The 22,090-nt window shown below is 44.9% G+C and overlaps 1 protein-coding gene across 7 annotated transcripts in view; it reads right to left on the reverse strand.

Moving 5' to 3' along the window:
- Positions 1 to 16,843, reverse strand: part of USP15 (ubiquitin specific peptidase 15) — a 94,651-nt gene extending 77,808 nt beyond the window's left edge. Inside the window, exons 1-4 of one of the 7 annotated variants that reach the window (XM_087723525.1) lie at positions 16,466 to 16,843; positions 11,990 to 12,117; positions 11,430 to 11,560; positions 9,033 to 9,159 (exon numbers count right to left, since the gene is read on the reverse strand). In XM_087723525.1, coding sequence (XP_087579651.1) covers positions 9,033 to 9,159; positions 11,430 to 11,560; positions 11,990 to 12,117; positions 16,466 to 16,752 — 673 coding nt within the window. In that variant the 5' untranslated portion in view covers positions 16,753 to 16,843. Of the gene's footprint in view, positions 1 to 9,032; positions 9,160 to 9,535; positions 9,616 to 11,429; positions 11,561 to 11,989; positions 12,118 to 16,063; positions 16,364 to 16,465 lie in introns of those variants that run through there. The other 6 variants (XM_014072213.2, XM_087723526.1, XM_014072215.2 and 3 more) reach the window with 6 other exon arrangements.
- Between the last annotated feature and the right edge of the window lie 5,247 nt (positions 16,844 to 22,090).

The raw sequence follows: 22,090 nt of genomic DNA on the forward strand, positions 1-22,090 counted from the left end.
CTGAGGAAAGACAACAACATAATCATTCTCCCAGCAGACAAAGATAACGCCCCAGTGGTGATGAACATGTCTGACTACCAAGTCAAATTATCCAATCTACTCCAAGACCCCGCTTACAAACCTCTAAACACAGACCCCACCACCTACCTGGAAAAAACCACCAAATCCAAAATAAAAGCCTCTCCCATCAGTGAAGAGATCCAGCAAAGAATCATCCCCAGAGAGAAAACTTCCAGATGCCCCAAACTCTATGGCCTCTCCAAAATACACAAAGAAGGAACACCACTCAGACCCATAGTCAGCTCCATAGGCTCACCTCTACAGAATCTTGCCAAATACCTTGCCAAACAACTCCAACCCTATGCAGAACCCATCATCTCACACATACAAAACTCACTCCACTTCATAGAAACAATAAAGAAACAAAACCTACAACCCAGTGACCTACTCGTGAGCTTCAATGTCCTATCCCTCTTCACCCAAGTGCCTACAAAAGAAGCCTTGGCAGCTATCCAGAACAAACACAATCCCCCTAAACACATTCTGGACCTGACCAACCACTGTCTAACCAATACATACTTCATCCATAATGGACAAAGATACAAACAGATAGAAGGAGCACCCATGGGATCACCCCTCTCACCCGTCATCGCAAACTTAAACATGGAACATTTTGAAACTAACGGCTTAGATAAATCTGAGCACAAACTCAAACTCTGGCTTAGATATGTTGATGACACTTTCGTGATTTGGCCACACGGGAAAGAAAAACTGGGCAACTTCCTCACACATCTCAACAGCCTACACCCCAAAATACAATTCACTATGGAAATAGAAGCAAACAACCGACTTCCCTTTCTGAATGTCCTAATCTACAAAAAACCCAATGGCTGCCTAGGACACATCATCTACCAGAAAAAAAACATACACCAATTGCTACTTAAACATACAATCCCATCATCATCCTGCACAGATCAACTCTGTAGCCAAGACCCTCATCTCCAGAACCAAACGCCTAGCCGACAAAGACCACCTGACAACTGAATTACACACTCTCACAAACATATTAATCTCCAATGGATTCCAAAGAAAAGCAATTACTAACCTAATCCAAAGGGAGACTCTCCCCAAAAACCGAGACACAGAACAGGACAACGGCATCGCCCTCCTCCCTTACATCAAAGGCACCACAGATAAAATCAGCAAAATTCTCCACAAACACAATATCAAGACAGCCTTCAACACTGACCAAAAAATAGCCAACATCTTAAGAAACCCCAAAGACAAAATCCAGCTAGAAAACCAAGGAGTCTACGAAATACCATGCAAAATCTGCCCTGCAGCATACATAGGACAAACGAACAGGAGAATAAATGCATGCATCGCAAAACACAAGAATGCAGTAAGAAAAAAAGAAAAAACTTTCTCCCTTTTCCAGCACCTTAAAGCTACAGGACATGAAATTAATTTTGAAGGAACCAGGTTAATCTCCAAAACTGAACACTTCAACAAGAGAATAATTATGGAAGCTATCGAAATAGAGAAACACCCCCACAATATGAATAAACGTGACGATACCTCCCACCCACCAGGCATCTGAAAACCAGCCCTAGTCAACAAACGAGCCCTACCACCACCCAGGCCGTTACAACACGAAACAACAACGGACACACAGCCAGCACCAATCAGCACCAATCTACCAATTATGATACAACCACACGACCAATGATTCCACTTACTGAAACAAAGCCAGAACTCCACACACCCCCACCAATCATTATAGAAAGACGGCAGCTCCAACCACGCTTTAAGCTCAAAACCCAGCCTGAAGATGGTGAGTGAGACCTCGCCGAAACGTTGCCAAGACAATCTAAATCTTACATGGGAAAAGCCCCCAAAATATGTATGTATGTATGTATATATGTATGTATGTATGTATGTATGTATACACACACACACACACACACACACACACACACACACACATATATATATATATATATATACATATATATACACATACATACATACATACATACATACATACATACATACACAGTAAAAAGATGTGCAATCAAAGGCAAAACCCAAGATAGACACTTGCCAATGTCTAAAGGCTGTAAAGTTCTTAAAGAGAGGATATAAAGTTAAAATTGAATCTTAGTAAGGCATAATTGGTGTTTGTTCGTTGGAGGATTCAAGCGGTTCCATGGGTGACTTTTAGTGGGGAACAACAACCAGCTGTTTGAAAAACAGATAGTGGTGGTCTATGAGAACTTTGCCATAGGGATCCTTGTCTACTTCTCATACACATTACTGCAAAGCACTTTATATAGAGCTACCTTTAGAGACCATTTATTATCTAGCGTTTGTCAATTGGAACACATTACAACTGTATTCTATGTTGGCTTCCTGTAAGCTTCTGGTGCAATGTAAACTGTTAATGTTTACCTATGTGGCTTACATATACTTTTAAAACCATGTTCATCTTTAATCCAACCTATTTGATGCCAATGCTAATCCTCTTGAATGATCTCCATTGGAAGTCTGACATTAGTTACCTCAGGAAACAAGCTTTACTGGAGGCATTTGTACTTTTCTCCAGGCATTTGCAGATGCTTGTTTTTTTACATTTTCTGTTAGAATGTAAGTTATTTTGAATACTGTATTATTGTGAAACCATAGGAAGTCCAATGGAAATGTGGCAGTGTAAAATGTGAACGTTGGTCTTACCTGAGTGTGTCTTTTCAGGGGAAGAGAGGGAGTAGTCACTTGTGGGTATTCTCAAAGCCTGATTGGTCCAAAGACTGAGAGCAAACCTCTTAAATACTCCTGCCTTCCATTCCTGCCCAGTTTCCTTGAAGGCGAACCATATAACTGAAACAAAAAACCAACAACAAAATCCCGGGAACCACCCGGCCCTCCCTTTGCCCCAACAACCTAATCAGGGCGGATCATGACCACTCCCTCTCTTCCCCTGAAAAGACACGTTAAGGTAAGACCAACTTTCTTTTTCCAGTGGAAGAGAGGGAGTGGTCACGTGTGGGACATACCCAAGCTTAGTCCCAGGGAGGGAAAAACAATAACAACTAAGGCCCAAGGTGAGTATCAGCTGCCACCCTCTGCAGGACCCTCCGACCAAAGGGAGCATCCCCTGAGGCGAAGACATCCAGACGATAATGTCGGATGAAAGGTGTCGGGGACGCCCAAGTAGCGGCCCGACAAATGTCCTCAAAGGGAGCCCTAGTTGCCCATGCCGCCGTGGTCCTAGTGGAGTGGGCTGTTATTACCGACGGGACAGGACAACCCGCCGCCCCATAGGCCTCCATGATGGCTTATCGCAGCCATCAGCCAATGGTAACCGAAGACACGCTGGCCCCCAACATCCTAGGTTGGAAGGAGACAAATAAAGCCTCCGACCCTCAGACCCCGCAGTCCAGCGGAGATAAATGCGCAAAGCGCGACAAATCTCCAAACGGTGCCAGAGCCTCTCCCTATCACTAGACAGACCCAGGCAAAAATTGGGCAGGATGATCTCCTACGCCCTATGAAAGGGGGTGTTCACCTTTGGGAGAAAGGTAGGGTCAAGGCGAAGAATCACCCTATCCTTGTGAAAATGGCAAAGATCTACCTTGGATGAAAGAGCGCCCAGCTCCGAAATACGCTGGGCTGAGGTAATTGCCACCAGAAAGACCACCTTAAGGGATAAGAATTTCAGATGAACAGACTGGAGAGGCTCGAACGGGGGCCCAGTCAATGCCCTGAGAACCAGGGGCAGATCCCATATAGGGAACCTATGGATAGGGGGAGGCCTGAGATTAGCTGCCCCCTTAAGAAAACGCTTGATCAGGAGAACGTGAGAGAGGGAGGAAGACCCTACACCCCCCAACACCGAAGACAGAGCCGCCACTGACGGCGCAGGATGTTGTGTGACAGCCCATTGCCCAGGCCTTTCTGCAGAAAGTCCAAGACGTTGGGAATAGTGGCCCTAGCCAGAGAAATGCCGAGTGGGGAGCACCATTTAAAGAAAGCTGACCAGGTGGAATTGTAAATCCGAGTCGTCAACGGGCGCCTAGAAGCCTCGATGGTGCGTATGACTCCTGAGGACAGGTTAGCCACTGGGGCTCCGGGTGAATCAGGACTCCCTGGCACAAGACCACCTCCTCCTGCGGAATCCTCCATTGGGGAGCCACTGACAGCTGGACTAGATCCGCGAACCAGGGCCTCCTGAGCCAATAAGGTGCCACGACAATGACTAGTGCCCCCTCCACTACTACCTTCCTGAGGGTCCCTGGAATGAGGGGAATGGGAGGGAAGGCATAGAGCAGGCCCGGAGGCCACCTGCTCCAGAGGGCATCCGTGCCCTCCGCAGACGGGGATTGAAACTGGGTGAAGAATCAAGGCAGTTGCGCATTCGCCGGAGTGGTGAAGAGGTCCACCAGAGGGCTACCAAACCGCCGACAGATCCCCTGAAACAAGGACGGGTGGAGTTGCCACTCGCCATTGTCCAGGGTCACCCGACTCAGCCAGTCCGCCTGATGGTTGGATAGACTGGAGATGTGCTCCAACACCAAAGACGACAGGTGCCTCTCTGCCCAGGCGCCGAGTCTCAGGGCCTCTAGCCAGAGAGCCCGAGAGTGAGTCTCGCCCTGATGATTTATGTGGGCCTTGGTGGCCACATTGTCCATCAGCAGAAGCACCTGACAGCCCTCCACCAAGGTCCGAAAGTGTTGCAGGGCTAGGCACACTGCCTTCAGTTCCAACCAATTTATACTGTGTTGGAGATCTGAAGCCGTCTATCTGCCCTGGGTCAAGCGAGAGCTCACCAGGGCCCCCCAACTGAACAGACTCACGTCCGTGGTCACAGTCACCTTGTCCGGTTCCCAGAAGGAGCAACCTCATTGATTGGCCAGGGAGATCCACCAGCTGAGAGAAGCCCGGACCCCCACAGGGAGGCGGGGAGTCCGAAGAGAGTTGCTCATCCTTCCTCTCTGGAAAGGAATGAGCTCCCACTGAAGAGGCCGGAGGTGGAGTCTGGCCCACGGGACTATCCCTATACAAGAAACCATCTTGCGTAACAACTGTGACAATGAGAGGACTGAAACTAACCGACTTCTGTGAACCTTTCCTGCCAACTGTTGCAGACTTGTCTGGCGGTCCTGAGACAGCGGACCACCCCCGACATGGAATCTATGACTGTCCCTAGGTGAAAAATGTGTGTGGACGGAGACAGATGGCTCTTGGGAAAATTTACCGAAAACCCCAGGGCCTGAAGACTCCGAATGGTAAGCCGAAGGTCCGAGACCGCCTGAGGGAGGGACCCCGCCTGAACTAGGACATCATCCAGGTAGCATTGGAGCCTCACCGGAATGGAGCGGAGATGAGCCGCCAGTGCTGCTAGCACCTTCGTAAATGTGCAAGGGGCTGAAGCTAACCCAAAAGGAAGAGCCCTGTACTGATAATGGTGGTCTCTGTGGGAGAATCTCAGAAACCTGCGATGAGCTGGAAGAATTGGAATATGAAGGTAGACCTCTGTCAGATCTACCGATGCTAAGAAGTCCCCCTCCAGATGCCCTGAAGGATAGACTTGAGGGAGGACATCTTGAAGCGCCTGTAAACCAAGAAGTGGTTCAGGCGCTTGAGTTCCAGAATCGCCCTCCAGCCCCCCGAACTCTTCAGGACCCCAAACAGGTTGGAGTAGTGGCCCAGACCACATTCCACATGGGGAACTGCCTCCACTGCCTGAATGTCGAGAAGGTGTTTTATAGCCTGATCCATCAGATGGCGGCGCGCCAGGCTCCGAGACAGAGGGAACAACCTGAAGAGATTCGGAGACCCCGATGAACTGTGAACTTGACCCAGGTGTCTGATGTGATCTCATCCCATCAATCTGCATAGAGGACAGGCGGCCGCCTATTGGACGACTCGGGTTCGAGTTACTTCCCTGTGGTAAGGACAACTGTTGCCACCTCGAAAGGGCCGCCGGGACTGATGCTGAAACCTATTCCGGTCCTGATAGGATGGCCTAGAGAACTGCCTGTCGGACCTGAAAGAAGAAAAACGCTGATGATGGTCGAAGTCAGGAGCCCTATACGACGGCCTACGATAAGGATGAGCCCGAGACTCCGCCTTTTTAGTGTTAGACGGAAGGACCTTTTTCTTGTCTTTATTCTCGACCAGAATGGGGTCGAGAGCCTCCCCAAAGGGATTGGGGCCCTTGAAGGGGGCAGCCACCAGATTCCATTTGGCCTTGTTATCCATCTGCCAGTTACAAAGCCACAGAAGGCGGCGGGATGTGACAGAGGTGGCCAAGGGACTGGATGCAAACTTAACCGTGTCCAGGGTCACGTCTGCGGAAAATTGTGAGGCAGCAATAATCTTAGTTGGGTCCTGATGGAGTTGCTCGGCCTGGATCGATATACAATCCTGGAGCTGGCGGAGCCACATGACCGTAGTGCGATTAAAATACGATGCCGCAGCCGCGGACTTTATGGCCCAGGCAGTGGTGTTGAAATTCCTCCCTAAGGTAAGCTCCGCCTGCTTATCCTCAGGTTTCAACTTATCTGCCGCATCACCAGACACCACGGGGGAAGAGGAGACTAGGATAGCAACTGGGGTGTCAATAGTGGGTAATTGAATGGCCTGAGCAAAGGCCTGCTCCACGTTATAGAAGCGACGGTCATTACATTAGAGAAATTGGAAGGTCGAGCCCACTGGTTGGTCAGGACCTCCATGAACAAAGGCGGGGCCGGAATCTCCTCTTTGTTCGTGGCCGTGTTTGAAAACATGGCCATGTCTGGATCCCTAAGCAGAGGCACCATGGAATCCCCTGTCCCAATCTTGGTGGTCTTCCTCGCCTTGTTTAGGAGAGTCTTGAACTTGACCGGAGGAAAGAGACCCGAAGAAGAAGGGGCCGCGTCCTCGTCCTCCAAGAATCCCATATCCTGGAGATTCTCCTCCCCCAAAACCAAACCCTTGCTAACCATGGAAGGAGAGGGAGCCCTATACTGGTGATGGCCTGGCCCCCCTTGAGGCCTAGATGAGTGGGAACTCCTATCCCGCTGGGCTATGCCCCGTGAAATAGCTGCAGAAATAAGCCTTTTGATCCCTTCAGGGAGGTGATCCAGATCCCCCATGTCCCTAATGAAGGAACTAGGGCCTTATGGGGCCAACCTACAGGCAGACTGATGACCCCTAGAGGTCCCTTCCAGGGGGTCCTCAAAACTATCCCTCGCCAACCCAGGCGAAACCGAAGGGGAGGGAGAAGGAGATCCCCTGTGCCTGGAATAGCTGCAAGATCTGGCTGGTGATACCGAGCGAGAAGATGGACTAAACCCCCTTGGCGCGGAATGATCAGAAGGAAGCCTGTGGTGACCTGGATCTGCTGGCAGAGGCAAGCCCGGATGACTTGACCTGCCTCTCAGCCTTGGCGAAGGTCTTTTCCAGGGCCTTGTGTCTCCTGGCCTCCTCCCTCATAGAAGCGTAGAAGAGGGGCGGTGAGCTACCAAGGGCCTGGCCGGGGGAACCCCGGGAGCGCTCCCCTGCCCCCGGTCTCCTTCCACCCCCATCAGGTCCTCAACCTGGCGCTGGGGAATTTCCGACCACTCCTCCATCACTACTCACGTGTCCTATAGCGTGGAGGTAAATAGCACCAGGCCTCTGTAGGCCCCACCGGAACCTGGGCCTTCGAAGGTGAGGAACTAGGCCGAACGCCCCTAGCCTGGCCTCCCAATCAGCTCTGTAGATAGCGAAGACCTCACGCACTTGGCGGCAGTTAAAATGGCCGCTGGGCCTCTAAGTTGTTGGCATGGTAGAAATAGGCTGAAAAACCGTGCTCAGAGGGCCTGTCGGACCCCGGGGCAAATGGGCCTTGTAATACTGGGGGGCCTCGTGGCACACAGGCTCACCCCCCATCATCCGATCGCGCTGATGGCCTCAGGCAAAGCGTGCGGCAGCCACCGGAATCAAAGCGGTGGCTCCGAAGGCAGCTTGCGCGCACCTTGTGGCGCCGACGCCGCTCTCTCTTGCCGATTGCCGCAACGGGAAAAAACGGCCTCACCCGCAGCTGTACCAGGAGCACGGCACCCCCGCAATCCCGGGGATAGGGATAGGGCTCCGGCCCCGCAGAGGGAAGGATGGATGCTCCACAGGGCCCTCTCCGACTGCTCGAGACAGAAGGACTGTCCATTGGGCCGCAGCTGCAATTTAGAATTTAAGAACTTTTAAAGTGCCCAATTCAGCCAAATACCAGACCAGATTGAATAAATAAGCTTTCCTACCTAGATACAAATTCTCAAACAGTGCTTGGACCAAGAGACTGAGAGGAAACTGGGCAGGAATGGAAGGCAGGAGTATTTAAGGGGTTTGCTCTCAGTATTTGGACCAATCAGGCTTTGAGAATACTCCCTCACTTCCACTGGAAGATGAAAATTGGCACTCTGTGACTGCCAATGCCTGTGTCTCAAGTATACTCTTACAAATTTAGAGTAAATTTGCTAATTCAATATTGTCATTACAAGCAAAAAAGAATTTCAACTTAAAAGATACTTTAAAAGAACAATGGTTTTGATTGCTGACCATACCTTTTTACACCATAATTTATATGTATTAAGTTCAGTCATTTGTTTCAGTGAAATAAATTATTTGAGCTCCAGACTTCATTTGAGTTTAAAAAGCTAGGCATGAATTACTAAACCTTGGTTTAGTATTATGTAGAAATTCAGCCAATCTCTGAAAGAAATTATATGCATTTCAGATGAAAAAATAATTTTTTATGGGCTAAGATGCTTTCATTTATGTTAGAGAAAGTTTTTCCACTTATGTTCAAATAAGAATAATACATTGTGGAAAAATTAGTGTCTGCATTATACTTTCTAAATTTAAAATGAGATAGTTTGGGATAATTTTAAAATATCAAATTAAATAGTTAATACAATGATACACCATGACATTTATTTTATGGAAGCAATGCATGACAAAGAACTTATTTTAAAAAGTAATTTAGCTACATAAAGAAATTTCAATGGTCATACCTATTGTATCAGCTTTACTAAATCTTCGTGTCACTACATTGTTCATATTTCCATTTTCACATAATTTCAATTCTGTCAAATAAACTTCCACCTTGCAGTGCTTGACAAACATACCCTGTTCAACTACCTGGAAAATAAGCAGATTAAAACTAAATGGAACATATACGTTCCTAAATATATAATACACAATTTTCAGATGGTCAACCTTTATTTTGTAATTAGATGCTTTATAAGCCATGAAAGGTTGTGAAGATTAGATCAAAATTTAATTTTCACCTTAAACATAAGTTTATAATGAAACAAACACTCTACTTTAAAAAAAATAACTATTCACACTAGCAACATAAATAGCTTATTGGCACTAAATACCAGCAATATTTTTGAAATTGGATATATTAATTTTATTTTTATTTAGGAAAACAATCTTAACTTTATTCTTCAACATAAATTACTAATAGCCAACAAAACTTGGAAACTGAGGTAAGCAGAATGTTCACAATCACCTCTTGTATATTTCCATCTGATCTTCTATGCTGTTACTGCATAAATCAGCCATGTAGACTGTCCTGAAAATAGCCATCAGCTTGGTATGTGATTCATCAAAATAGGCAAAAAAAAGGAAGTACCAAATAACTGCTAGAAATCATATGCTATAGCAACAGAATCAATGAATTCTCACTAGGGGGGAAGGGTATATTAATAGACAAATGTCCTTAGATTTTGAAATAAAACTGAATTTAATAAATAAACACCAAATAATATTTATATGTATGGTTACTGGTCTCCCACTAAGGTTGTATTTTTATAAAAAAAATATTATTATTGCTAAAGTTATAGACCCATATGCATGCCAGAGTTTCAAAGACGCTTTAAATCTATAGCATCAAATATCATTTTCCTAATGATTTTTATTGTCTTTTTCTTTAAAAAAAGTGAGAATATTTAAACATTTAGAGGTTTATACTTCATTTCCAACAAGTTGCCATAAGAAGTTATAGAAAAAGTAATTTACATTAGAAAACATATTAGATCAGCCACTGTAAATTATGACATTATGCTTGGTGAAAAATATCTATGAATTCTCTGAAGCCACCATAATCATGTATCGCACATACACAAATACTTAAATGGCCTGCAAAAATCTTTAACTTTAGCAGAAATACAATAACCTATAACATTCTCAGTTATGCAGTTTAAAAACTTAGCATTATATAATACATTATAAAACATAAACTATGTATTATATATTATAAAACATAACTTATTTTATCATACTTTATTAAAGATATTAGGATTAAATGATTATTGTCCTCAATGAGCTAAATTATTTCAATTATCATCAAATAATTTCTTTATTTTAGCACTGAATTAAACTTCCACAGTTTATATTAAAGTTTTATTATTATATTTTGATCAAGAATTTAAATATGTATATGAACTCACACTTATTTCAATAGAAGAAATATTCACAAACAGACAGAAATGATAAATTAAGAGGACTGGCATTTTCATAGCTAAATAAGCACACTTTGTAACATTAATTTTAGCATTTAAATGTTCAGTATAAAGAAATACTGATATTTTAAGCATATACATTACTTTTCTTCAAAACATATATTTATTAAACAACTATGGATTGTTTAGGGTTAAGTTAACAATCTTCTTGCAGTGAATTTGTATGGATATTGGCAAAGAGAAGCTACCTTAAGAAATATTTCTTAGGAGGGGAGGAGAAACCTATACATATCTACAAGGAAGAAGATTGAAGAGATATACAAAAGTGGGAGATGTTACAACTAACAGTACAGTCAAATAATTATTTTAATAAAATGCATCAGCTATAGCTACTTCAACTATATATCTTGTTGCAACAAGCAAAAATCAAATGTTAATAACACAGGATGCTCCATAGAGTCTGGCATGCAAAATTTAAGTGCAGACTTAAAGGACCAGGTAAGAAATATAAACAATAAAGTGCATACTAAATGAAATTAGCATGCATTACCTATACACTTAGATTAAAACTTGCTTTGCTGTACCAAGGGAAAGAACAAATTTAGACTTTATCTGTAGAAGACTATCAAAGAACAGGTAACAGAAATATTTTAGGATTACTCAAGATGAAAAAAATGACAATGAGGCTAGGCTTTGAGATAACTGATACTTTAATATAAGAAATACTTGTTGCATATAGTTCTTTGTTCTAATACTAACAAACAAGAGTTCTGTGAACAGTGAACAAATATAAATGTTAGTTCCAGAACTAAACTCACATAAAGTTCAATGTGGCTTGGGGAAAAAAACATTTTTGTTCTTCTAGGAGGGTGGGGAGTTGTTATAAACAAAGAATTTTCAAATACTGTTTTTAACATTTCAGTGTTTTACTATAGGAGGTACCTTGCGTGCAATAGGTTCTTGACCTTCCAGAAGAGTATACCAGCTAACTAGTTTGTTCCATCCTTCAGTTGGTAAAAGAATGTAGTCCAGCTCATCAATAAGATGCTCTTTAAGGGATTGACAATCCCCATCTATGAGGAAAAAGAATTTATGTTTACTTATAGCCAATACAGAACATGTGCTAAAACACTGAGATTACAATTGAGAATCTTTAAAAAAAATGAATATAACTTAGTCTATGATGGAAGTAAGCCAATTTCTGAATTACACTGTCCCCCAAAATATTTTTATAAGAGATTCTTAGAAATGTACTATTCTACTAATCCACAATATTTAGTACACAAAGGGTAACTATTCAAATTACTGATACCTTACTTTAATCACTACTGCACTATTTAATGTATCTTAAACTTTTAATTTACTTTTAAGATATTTTCACCTTCTATTTTAAACAAATTTCAGAAAGTTTAAAGTTTTCATTAAGAAAACTGCAACAACAAATTATCTTATTAATATACTGAGACACCTCAGAATTTTTTAAAATAACACAAGTAAATTACCTTTGAGAAGTCCAGAATTATCAATAGGACCAGGATAAACATTCTGATCTCCCATTTGATATTTGTCCCAGCTGTCAAATCCAACATACTTTTTCCACTGTTTGAACCAACGACTATCCACTAAATACCTTCAAAAGAACATGGTATATATATTATGAAACAATTTCACAGACCTGCATGATTGCTCACATAGTTTCCCAAACATAGATGTCACTATATATCAGGATAACTGATTCTAGTATCAAAGCTTTGCATATTTTTAATAAATAATTCTGGTGCTATATTTATAGAAATCCATTTAGACATACATTTTATATCCAAGCAGGATCTTAAGCAAATCCACATTCTGTAGAAATTTAAAAGAATTTAGTGATATATGCTATTGCTTCACTTCTACTTAGTTCCTGCCATAGGTAGCAGCTAAACAAATCCAGATGTTTGTGTTTCCTAGACAAGTTGCTCAAATGTTTGTCTGTGCAAATCTAGGTTCTCTAGATATATTTGAAATCAAACTAAACAGGTTATCCTCACTATTGCCATTTGCCATGCCAAAGTTATACAATTTTTTTGCTTGCATTATATTGGTTACTTTAATATAATTGGGAATCTGATTAAATGGTTCTATCCTTTTCTGGTTTTTAGAAGCTAACTACTTATTCCTATTCTGTCATTTATACTGAGTTCCCATATCACTCTGTTCTTAAACTGTTTATCAAAGTGTTTGTGAGGATATGGATCACCTATTGATATTCACAATTACTTTTCCTTTATGAATTATCCTATGCCATGGATATGGGGGGATTTGAAATGTCTGTTTATTAGAGTTCTTTGACATTCAAACAAAAATTTCAAGTCAAGCAGAAAAGGCAAGAAGAAGCCTAGTAAGACCTGCTAGGACAACTAGTTGGAGTTGTGGCATGAGTGCCTGGAGTTGTGGCATGAGTTGTGGCATACAACTCTTGCCAGTGACCCCTTAAATAAACTCTGTTTTCACATTGTAGTTGTGGATCGTTGGAAAACATGCACTTTAAGGAGCAACAAGAGGATGCAACAAGATCATCTGGAAAGTGGAATGGCCCACTGTCAATCACTCTTAACACAAACAAATATTTTTCTGTGGGAGCCCAGAAAAAAATGCAATTTTTAAAAGGAGGTACCAACAGATAGGTTGTGCACACCCATTCCCATTGACCTTTTGACTTTGAATCTGAAGCACAACACATTCCAATTTCCCAAATATTTTTTCCCAAAGCCTGCCATGATTCTTAACAGTATCATCACTTCAATACCAGATTATTTAGAAATACTGAGCTGAATTATTTTGCTTTTAAACCTTTGCTATTTTAATTCAAGCTTAATAGACATTCTGCTATAATTTAAGACTGGAATTTAGATTAATAAAATAAATTACCTGTAAATTAAGGATTAGGGTTATGACCTAAACAGTTCAAAAAATGAAGCATTTACAAAACATATTTAAGATACAAATTGAAGTGTATTACAGATAAATTGTCTAAGACAGTGGTAGTCAACCTGGTCCCTACTGCCCACTAGTGGGCGTTCCAGCTTTCATGGTGGGCGGTAGGGGTTTGTTGTAACTCTGCTTTATAAATTTTATAAAGTAAAGTTACTTCCCTACTTTATAAATCACCATTACTGTGGAACCGGTGGGCAGTTAGAAAATTTTATTACTAACAGAGATACAAAAGTGGGCGGTAGGTGTAAAAAGGTTGACTACCCCTGGTCTAAGAGATATTTACAAGCAACACACTTTTTATTTATAATGAAAGAAAACTACACTCCAAATTTGTTAGCATGTGAAGCAATAATAGAATTTAACTTTATACAATTATAATATTATAGCTGGTATGAGAGAAAATATTGAAAACTAGTAAGGCAAGATCATATCATTTATCTTATTATCCTAATGATCACAATTGCTAATATTATGGTTAATTCTAAATATTGGCAATTAAGGTTCAGCTCCAAAACATCAGTTTCCAAATCTAATGGCAATATAAATGAAAAATACAATAGCTGAGGTTTTTTTTTAAAAATTCCCCCAGAGAGATCCAAACTTGACATAGAAACAATCTATATAGAGAAAAACCTAGCTAAAATTTGTGAATCTTTGAGTGTTTAATACCAAGTAAATGTAGTTATAGTTATGAACTGCCTTAACCATGGGGATGATTTCAGTAAGTAGGGGATACAATATATTGTACACTATCGGAAACAAGATAAAATTGTTCAAAGTATATTTCAAAATACATATGCATATGAGTACAAAATGTACCACAACAAAAATATTGCAGGGTACTGAATTTTATGTAGTAAATAATCTCCTAGACTAAAATCTTGTATGGTTATCAGGAAATAAAACCAAATACCGATTTATGCCATTCTAAAATTTTGGAAGAAATTAACTAATAGAAATACACATAACTATTCAACTATTCATTTTTTCTCCATGAAAGAAAGAATGCTATATTCTTCTTCCTCAGATAGAATCTGTGCAGTTATCTCTGCCCAAAACTCAAATTTATAAAAGTTGGACTAAATTGTGATTTACAGTCTTAGTATATGGTCACAATTTAAGCTTGTTTTCTTTCCCATCAACAATTTTATATATGAGTGGTATATAGCACACTTTTGAATTCAACGTAAGAACAGAAAGCCAAATTTTTAACAATTGTTTGCACTGGTGAAAATATATACTTGACATTAAATACTGTTAGAATTGTGCAGATTAACATTTAAAAATAATGCTCTGATTTCAAAATCTGTTACTGAAAGGTGAAATTCATAGAACATATTTCCAAGTACATATGATTAGATTGTAACACCAAAATAACTTTCAAAAACTTAAGCTGATTCATGTACCTGATGGATCTGCTCATCTGCATGTGATTCACCATCCCAAATCAATGGCGATGGAAGGAAAACTGGCATTTTTATTTATTGCTATTTCTCTACTGGGTGTACTTCCTATTGCCACAATATGTATACTCATTAAGTGAATTCCAAGCCAACTTGGCCTCATTGAATACTGCAAAATCAATAACTGTATGGTGCAGGACTATACAACTTCTGCTGGTTTAAGGATTGCAGCAAGGTTTCTGTGGATATGGGGAGCTGTACTCTGAAAGTGGCCAGAGGCATACATAGCCCATATTGGGAGAGGGCTTCAGGAAGGTTAAGATGTGAAATATGTATTTCACAAAGACTCAATATGCTCATTTTAGAGTTTAATATCCCTGCAAACCCAAAATGGACATCCCAAATTTTCAGAAGTGAGTGTACTTGGAGCTGCAAAAGGGATATTGGTGAGTCTCTAATTTGCACTTTTTCCATTCCTAGAACAGAAGCCAATGAATGGAAGATTAAGACCAAGTATGCACAATCTACTGTTTTCCTCCCATCTCTGAGGAAAATATTTATGGCAATGCAAGCTGTACCTTAATCCATAAATACTGAAATATTAATCAGCTAAGGTTTAGCATATTAATACAGGAGGTTATAAAATCCAAATTTCAAGGCTTTAATAAAACATTGATATTTATGTATCTAAAATATAAATCAGGGTATGAGATTGAACAGCCCCTTTCTTCTCAGTCCCTAAACTGCTCTTGGAACCAGCCTAGACATTATAGATGGGTATACAGTAATTTCCTTTAGAGGCTAAATTAATGGACATAATCAAACTCTGCAGCAATGAATTCTTTTGACAAAAATACTTTAAATCTTCTTTTCTGGATTGCCCCAGATCTCCTAGCATTATGGATTATGGTATTATTTTAGGGGATCTAGAATTTGGGGAGAAAAAAAACCGACTCTCTCTACTTTCTCTTGATCTTTCATAATTTTATAAACCATCATCTGATCCTCCGTTGCTGTTTTACTCTCTTCCTTTCTGCAATCACTGTTGTTAGGATGATCATGAAGTTAGCGAATTATGAAGGGAGTGGCAGGGGAAGGAAAGCGGAATGCTGTTCAAAGAACCGGGGGAGATATAAATCCAAGAAGCGCCCGCAGCCCACCCATCCACCGTCCGTCCAGAGAGGCAGGCCTTACCACGGAAGCTGCTCTGGGAATGAGAAACCTTGCCCGAAAGACTCACTCGCGCCGTTCCTCCACCTAGGACGGGTTGCCAGCGACCATTGGAAACAATGGGGAGAAATACCTGGCGGCAGCGGCCACCTTCGCCTCCTCGCAGGTGAGGAATGAGCGCCATGCCGGCAGCGCGCTGAGGCAAAGCCCGTCATAGGCACCGGAGGGAGGGGGGGAAAGGGTGCCCGAAAATCCGCTCCCGGGATAGTAAGGAGCCTCCAGTGAACGAACAGGGGGCCAGAAGGGCAGAGGAGGCTGCCGCTTCCCTCGCCGAAAGGCGCTGAGGGAGGCACCGTCCGCACCTGTCACCGAGAGCGGCCCTCAAACACCCCACCCCCTGCTCGCCATCCCTTCCTTTTCCCTCACCAGGTGTCGCCCTTGCGGAGAGCCGTCTTGAGCAGCGACGCGATGTCCGAGCGCTGGGTCTCCAGATCCGCCGCGCCTCCCTCCGCCATGTCTTGCAGCCCCGGAGCGGCGGCGGCGGCGGCAACAGCTGCGAAAGTGACGGCAGCGCACGGAGAGGCAGCGGCGGCGGCTGCAGGGACAGGAGCGGCGGCTGTGGCAGGGGCGGCCCGCACTGCATGCTGGGAATGACGCCGCGCGGCGACCGGGGAAACGCCCTCCACGACCCCCTCCCACTTCGGCAAACCCATGGAGGGCAGCGGGAAGGAGAGGAAGGAAGCGCGCGAGGATTCGAAACGGGAAGAGCGGCGGCTCGGCCCCGAGAGCGTCCCCAGGCAGCTGGGAGGACTATACTGCGCCAATGAGACTGCGCATGCGGTGTTGGGACTAATAAAAGGCAGGACACAGGTGGAAATGGAAACAACCTAAAACAGGGGTCTCCAACCTTGGCAACTTTAAGACTTGTGGACTACAACTCCCAGAGTTGCTGGCTGAGGAACTCTGGGTGTTGAAGTCCACAAGTCTTAAAGTTACCAAGGTTGGAGACCCCTGACCTAAGGTGGGCAGGGTAAGACGCCGCCGGCTGAAGGTGGTGCGGATTGTTTGCTTTTTCCCTATGTTTGCATTTAGCGGCGTGAGGGATTTCTGCGACGCGAGGCTATTCAAACCGCTGAGGCGGGTTATAGAATCCTTTTAATCTGTTTATAGTGCGATAAGCCTTATACTCAATTTGCAAGGAGCAGCTTTCTCGGTTCTGGCGCTTTAACGGTTCGTTGAAACTGCGGCTTCAACTATGCAGACAGGAAAAATCCAGCATGTTGAATTGCACTTGGAAGCTAGTTCGGGTTTTGGAATAGGAGTTTACATAGATACCTTCTTAACTACTGACACACCTGCAATTTTGACCAGCCAAAGCTTTTTAAAAAAATAAGTTTTATTTCTCTCTCTCTCTCTCTCTCTCTCTCTCTCTCTGTGTGTGTGTGTGTGTGTGTGTGTATGTATGTATGTATGTATGTATGTATGTATGTATGTATGTATGTATGAAATACACGAACAGTGTGGCTTCTGGGTATTGTTCATTTTGATACCAAATAACAATAACATTGACAATTTTGATAACTTTACATTGAACATGCTCACACCATTATGATAACATTGTACATACTGTAATACAATCATCTTTCAACTTCTAATCCTTTCATCTGTGTTCTGACCCCCCCCCCCCTTCGCTCGTTCACAGACGACAGTCAGACAGACTTCAAAGGAAATAACTTTATCAGTCCTGGCTCACGCTGGCTGCAAGCCCAAAAATAAACATAAATAATGTCTCTGGCAAAAAGGTTACGCAGCAGAATGCAAAAACTAAGAGCTATTACAGCAACACCAGGTTTACAGAAAGAAAGCAAATCACTTCTCCAAGTGTCTCTTTGAATCAGGGTTACAGAAAGCAAATCACTTATCCAAGTGCCTCTCACAAACAAACCACGACCGATGAACGACGAACCACGAACGAACGAGTGAACGTTGACTTCTGCAACCAGGACGTGGCACCATCAGTCCTTTTATCTCCAGAAGATGACACTAACGAGCCCCAGCTGCATTGTTATTCCTGCATCCCGACTCAACTCACAGCAAACTTCTGCTGAATCACAACACTATTTAGAATTTTTTTTAGAATTTTATTAGTATTTGTAGGCCGCCCTTTTCCCTGAGGGGACTCAGGGCGGCTCACACAAAAACTGGGAAGGGGGAATACAGACATTAAGACAGAAACATGAAGTAAAATAGCAAGCAACATACATTCATCATTCGGGAGGGGTAACTATCCTATCCCCAGGCCTGACGGGCGAGCCAGTTCTTCAAGGCTATGCGGAAGGCTTGGACGGTGGAGAGGGTACGAATCTCCACGGGGAGCTCGTTCCAAAGGGTCGGGGCTACTGCTGAGAAGGCCCTCCTCCTTGTAGTTGCCAGCCGACACTGGCTGGCCGATGGGATACGGAGGAGGCCTAATCTATGAGATCTTATCGGTCGCAGGGATGTAATTGGCAGAAGGCGGTCTCTCAAGTATCCAGATCCACCGCCATGTAGGGCTTTATGGGTGATTAATAGCACCTTGAAGCGCATCCGGAGATCAACAGGTAGCCAGTGCAGCTCGCGGAGGATAGGTGTTATGCGGGTGAATCGGGGTGCACCCGCAATCACTCGCGCGGCTGCATTCTGCACTAGCTGAAGTCGCCGGATGCTCCTCAAGGGCAGCCCCATGTAGAGCACATTGCAGTATTCCAGCCTAGAGGTCACAAGGGCCCGAGTGACTGTTGTGAGAGCCTCCCGATTCAGGTAGGGTCGCAACTGGCGCACCAGGCGAACCTGGGCGAATGCCCCCCTGGTCACAGCCGTTAAGTGGTGGTCAAATGACAGCTGTGGGTCCAGGAGGACTCCCAAGTTGCGAACCCTCTCTGAGGGGTATAAAATTTGACCCCCCAGCCTGAGTGGTGGAATAGTAGCCAAATCTTTGGGAGGAAAACACAACAGCCACTCGGTCTTTTCTGGGTTGAGCACAAGCTTGTTAACCCTCATCCAGTCCATAACGGCCTCAAGGCCCCGGCTCATCACGTCTACCGCTTCATTGAGTTGGCACGGGGCGGACAGATACAATTGAGTATCGTCCGCATATTGATGGTATCTAATCCCGTGCCTGCGGATGATCTCTCCCAGCGGTTTCATGTAGATGTTGAATAGTAGGGGGGATAAGACCGAGCCCTGAGGCACCCCATAATTTAGGGGCCTAGGGGACGATCTCTGCCCCCCCACTAACACTGACTGCGACCTGTCCGAGAGGTAGGAGGAGAACCACCGTAACACGGTGCCTCCCACTCCCACCTCCCGCAGTCGTCGCAGAAGGATACCATGGTCGATGGTATCGAAGGCCGCTGAGAGGTCAAGGAGGACCAGGATGGAGGAACGTCCTTCATCCCTGGCTCTCCAGAGATCATCCATCAATGCGACCAAAGCGGTTTCTGTGCTGTAACCGGGCCTGAAGCCTGACTGGAAGGGGTCTAGGTAGTTTGCTTCCTCCAAGGACCGTTGGAGCTGGAAGGCCACCACCTTCTCAACAACCTTCCCCAGGAAGGGAAGGTTGGAGACTGGACGATAGCTATTAAGAACAGCTGGATCCAAGGATGGTTTCTTCAGGAGGGGTCTCACCACCGCCGCTTTCAGTGTGGCGGGGAAGTCCCCCACCGCAGGGCCCTTTCCCCAGGTCTGACAGTCTGGGTGCAGTCGGAATGGGTTGTCCATAATATGGCTCGCATTCATTTCCTGTGGTGCCTCTTTCGTGATTCCCAAATACCTTCCCCTTGCTCCAATGCTCCCCAGGTATCCGGTGGCCACCTCGTCTCCTCCCGCCCTTCACGGCTTCGACACCCCGTCCAGGGTCCTCCACCCTCTCCAAAGCCGACCCACCAGCCCCCATACTGTCGGAGCCTGGCTGCGGCTCTAATACCTCCAGCCGAGCCCTAACACCCTGTCCAGGGTCCTCCACCTCCTCCAAGGCCAACTCATATGATCCCTCGCCGTTGGAGTCTGGCGGCAGCTCCACCGACTCCTGCCGAGCCACCACGCACTCCCCTCCTGCAGAGCCCTTCCCCAGGTTCCGACTATTGGGGTGTGGCCCAGAAGGGTTGGTGACGGCCTCCACGGAACACAGTCCAAGACACTGGTACCCCGCCGGGAACCTAGAAACAAAGTCCAGTGCTGCGGGGCCCGGGGTTGACAAAGGCTGGAATCTTGGTGAAACCCTCCTCATAGACCTGGCCCATTGGCACTGGGCACATGACTCCATGCACCTCTGCACGTCATTTCTCAGATGGGGCCACCAAAACTGACGGGAGGCCAGGAGCAACGTCCGGAAAAAATCCCAATGTCTCAATGCAGAAGTGCCATGAACCTGCAAGAGCACCCGTCGACGGATGTGCCCTGAGGGAACATAGAGCCGGCCCCGATACTTCAAAAGATCCCCTTCCAAAGTCCATGGGGACGCCGGCCCTACTTCCTCCTTTCGTCGCTCCACCCAGTCGTCACCGCGCTGCGCATCCCATATCAGAGACTGTATGCTCACAGGATGACAAACGGCAGCGCAGGATGCAATGGGTAGAACAATCCGAGGTGGAAGCGAGTTCGCAGGGTCAGAGTTCTCCACTTTACTAGGCAGGGCATCCGCCCTGGGATTCCACACACCCCGAATGCACGCTACCTTGTGCGAACGGGGTATCACGGCTGCACAAACGTGCTGGTTGTCCGACATCATAGTGCGTTGCTGAGGGACGGCTGCAGTCCGCACAACCCTTCTGTTCTTCTTGGGGCAACTCCCTGCCAGGTGTCCAAGATCCCCACAGTAGAAGCACAATCCCTCAGCACGTCGTCTGTCCATCTCTGTCCGTCACACTCGAGGTCTGACAGCACCCAACTCCATGGGCTCCTCCCAGTCCACTGCAGTCTCTTGCTGAACCAGCATGCTGGTGGTCTCCTGGAATGCATGGCGAGGCCTTCGCCTCTGCAGCCGGGCGTCTATCCGGAGGCACAAGTGGACCAATGCGTCGAACGTCGGTGGCCTGTCCACCCTCGCCAGTTCATCCTGCAAGGCCTCTGACAATCCATTCTGGAACGTGTCCATTAGAGCTGGTTCATTCCACGTGTAATCCTGGCTACGCAGCCGGAATTCACTCATATAGTCCTGCAATGAACCACTCCCCTGCTGCAGTGACTTCAGACTTCTAGCTGATGTTTCCCACTTGATAGGATCTTCAAACATCCGTTTAAAGTACTGACAAAAACCTTGGAAGTCATCCAACAAAGGGCTCGGCTGAGTTAACAAGGGGGTAGCCCAACAGGCAGCTGGGCCTGAGAGCAAACTGATAATGAATCCCACCTTCGTCCGGTCAGTGGGAAAGTCCTCCGCTCTCAAACTCAGGAACAGCTGGCATTGTCCCAGAAACGTGGCAAACATGGCCTGACTCCCATCATATTTATCTGGCATGGCTACTGGGCACTTCCTCCTTGGCTGGGGGGTGGGTGGGTTGCAGCTCTCTGCAGCTGTGCAATTTGGTCCACCAATACCACTATCTGTTGGGCCATTTGCCTATTTTCAGCAATTAATTGCTCCATAATTAATCAAATGGAGGCTTGTTTGGCAGAAGTCAATCTGCTCTGACCCCCCTTCTTCGCTCGTTCACAGACGACAGTCAGACAGACTTCAAAGGGAATAACTTTATCAGTCCTGGCTCACGCTGGCTGCGAGCCCAAAAATAAACATAATGTCTCTGGCAAAAAGGTTACGCAGCAGAATGCAAAAACTAAGAGCTATTACAGCAACACCAGGTTTACAGAAAGAAAGCAAATCACTTCTCCAAGTGTCTCTTTGAATCAGGGTTACAGAAAGCTTATCCAAGTGCCTCTCACAAACAAACCACGACCGATGAACGACGAACCACGAACGAACGAGTGAACGTTGACTTCTGCAACCAGGACGTGGCACCATCAGTCCTTTTATCTCCAGAAGACGACACTAACGAACCCCAGCTGCATTGTTAT

This window comes from Thamnophis sirtalis, unplaced genomic scaffold, assembly GCF_051295495.1.
Source record: "Thamnophis sirtalis isolate CommonGarterSnake01/CBP01778 unplaced genomic scaffold, rThaSir2_p1.2 scaffold_9, whole genome shotgun sequence".
In the NCBI taxonomy this organism is placed as follows: Eukaryota; Metazoa; Chordata; class Lepidosauria; order Squamata; family Natricidae; genus Thamnophis; species Thamnophis sirtalis.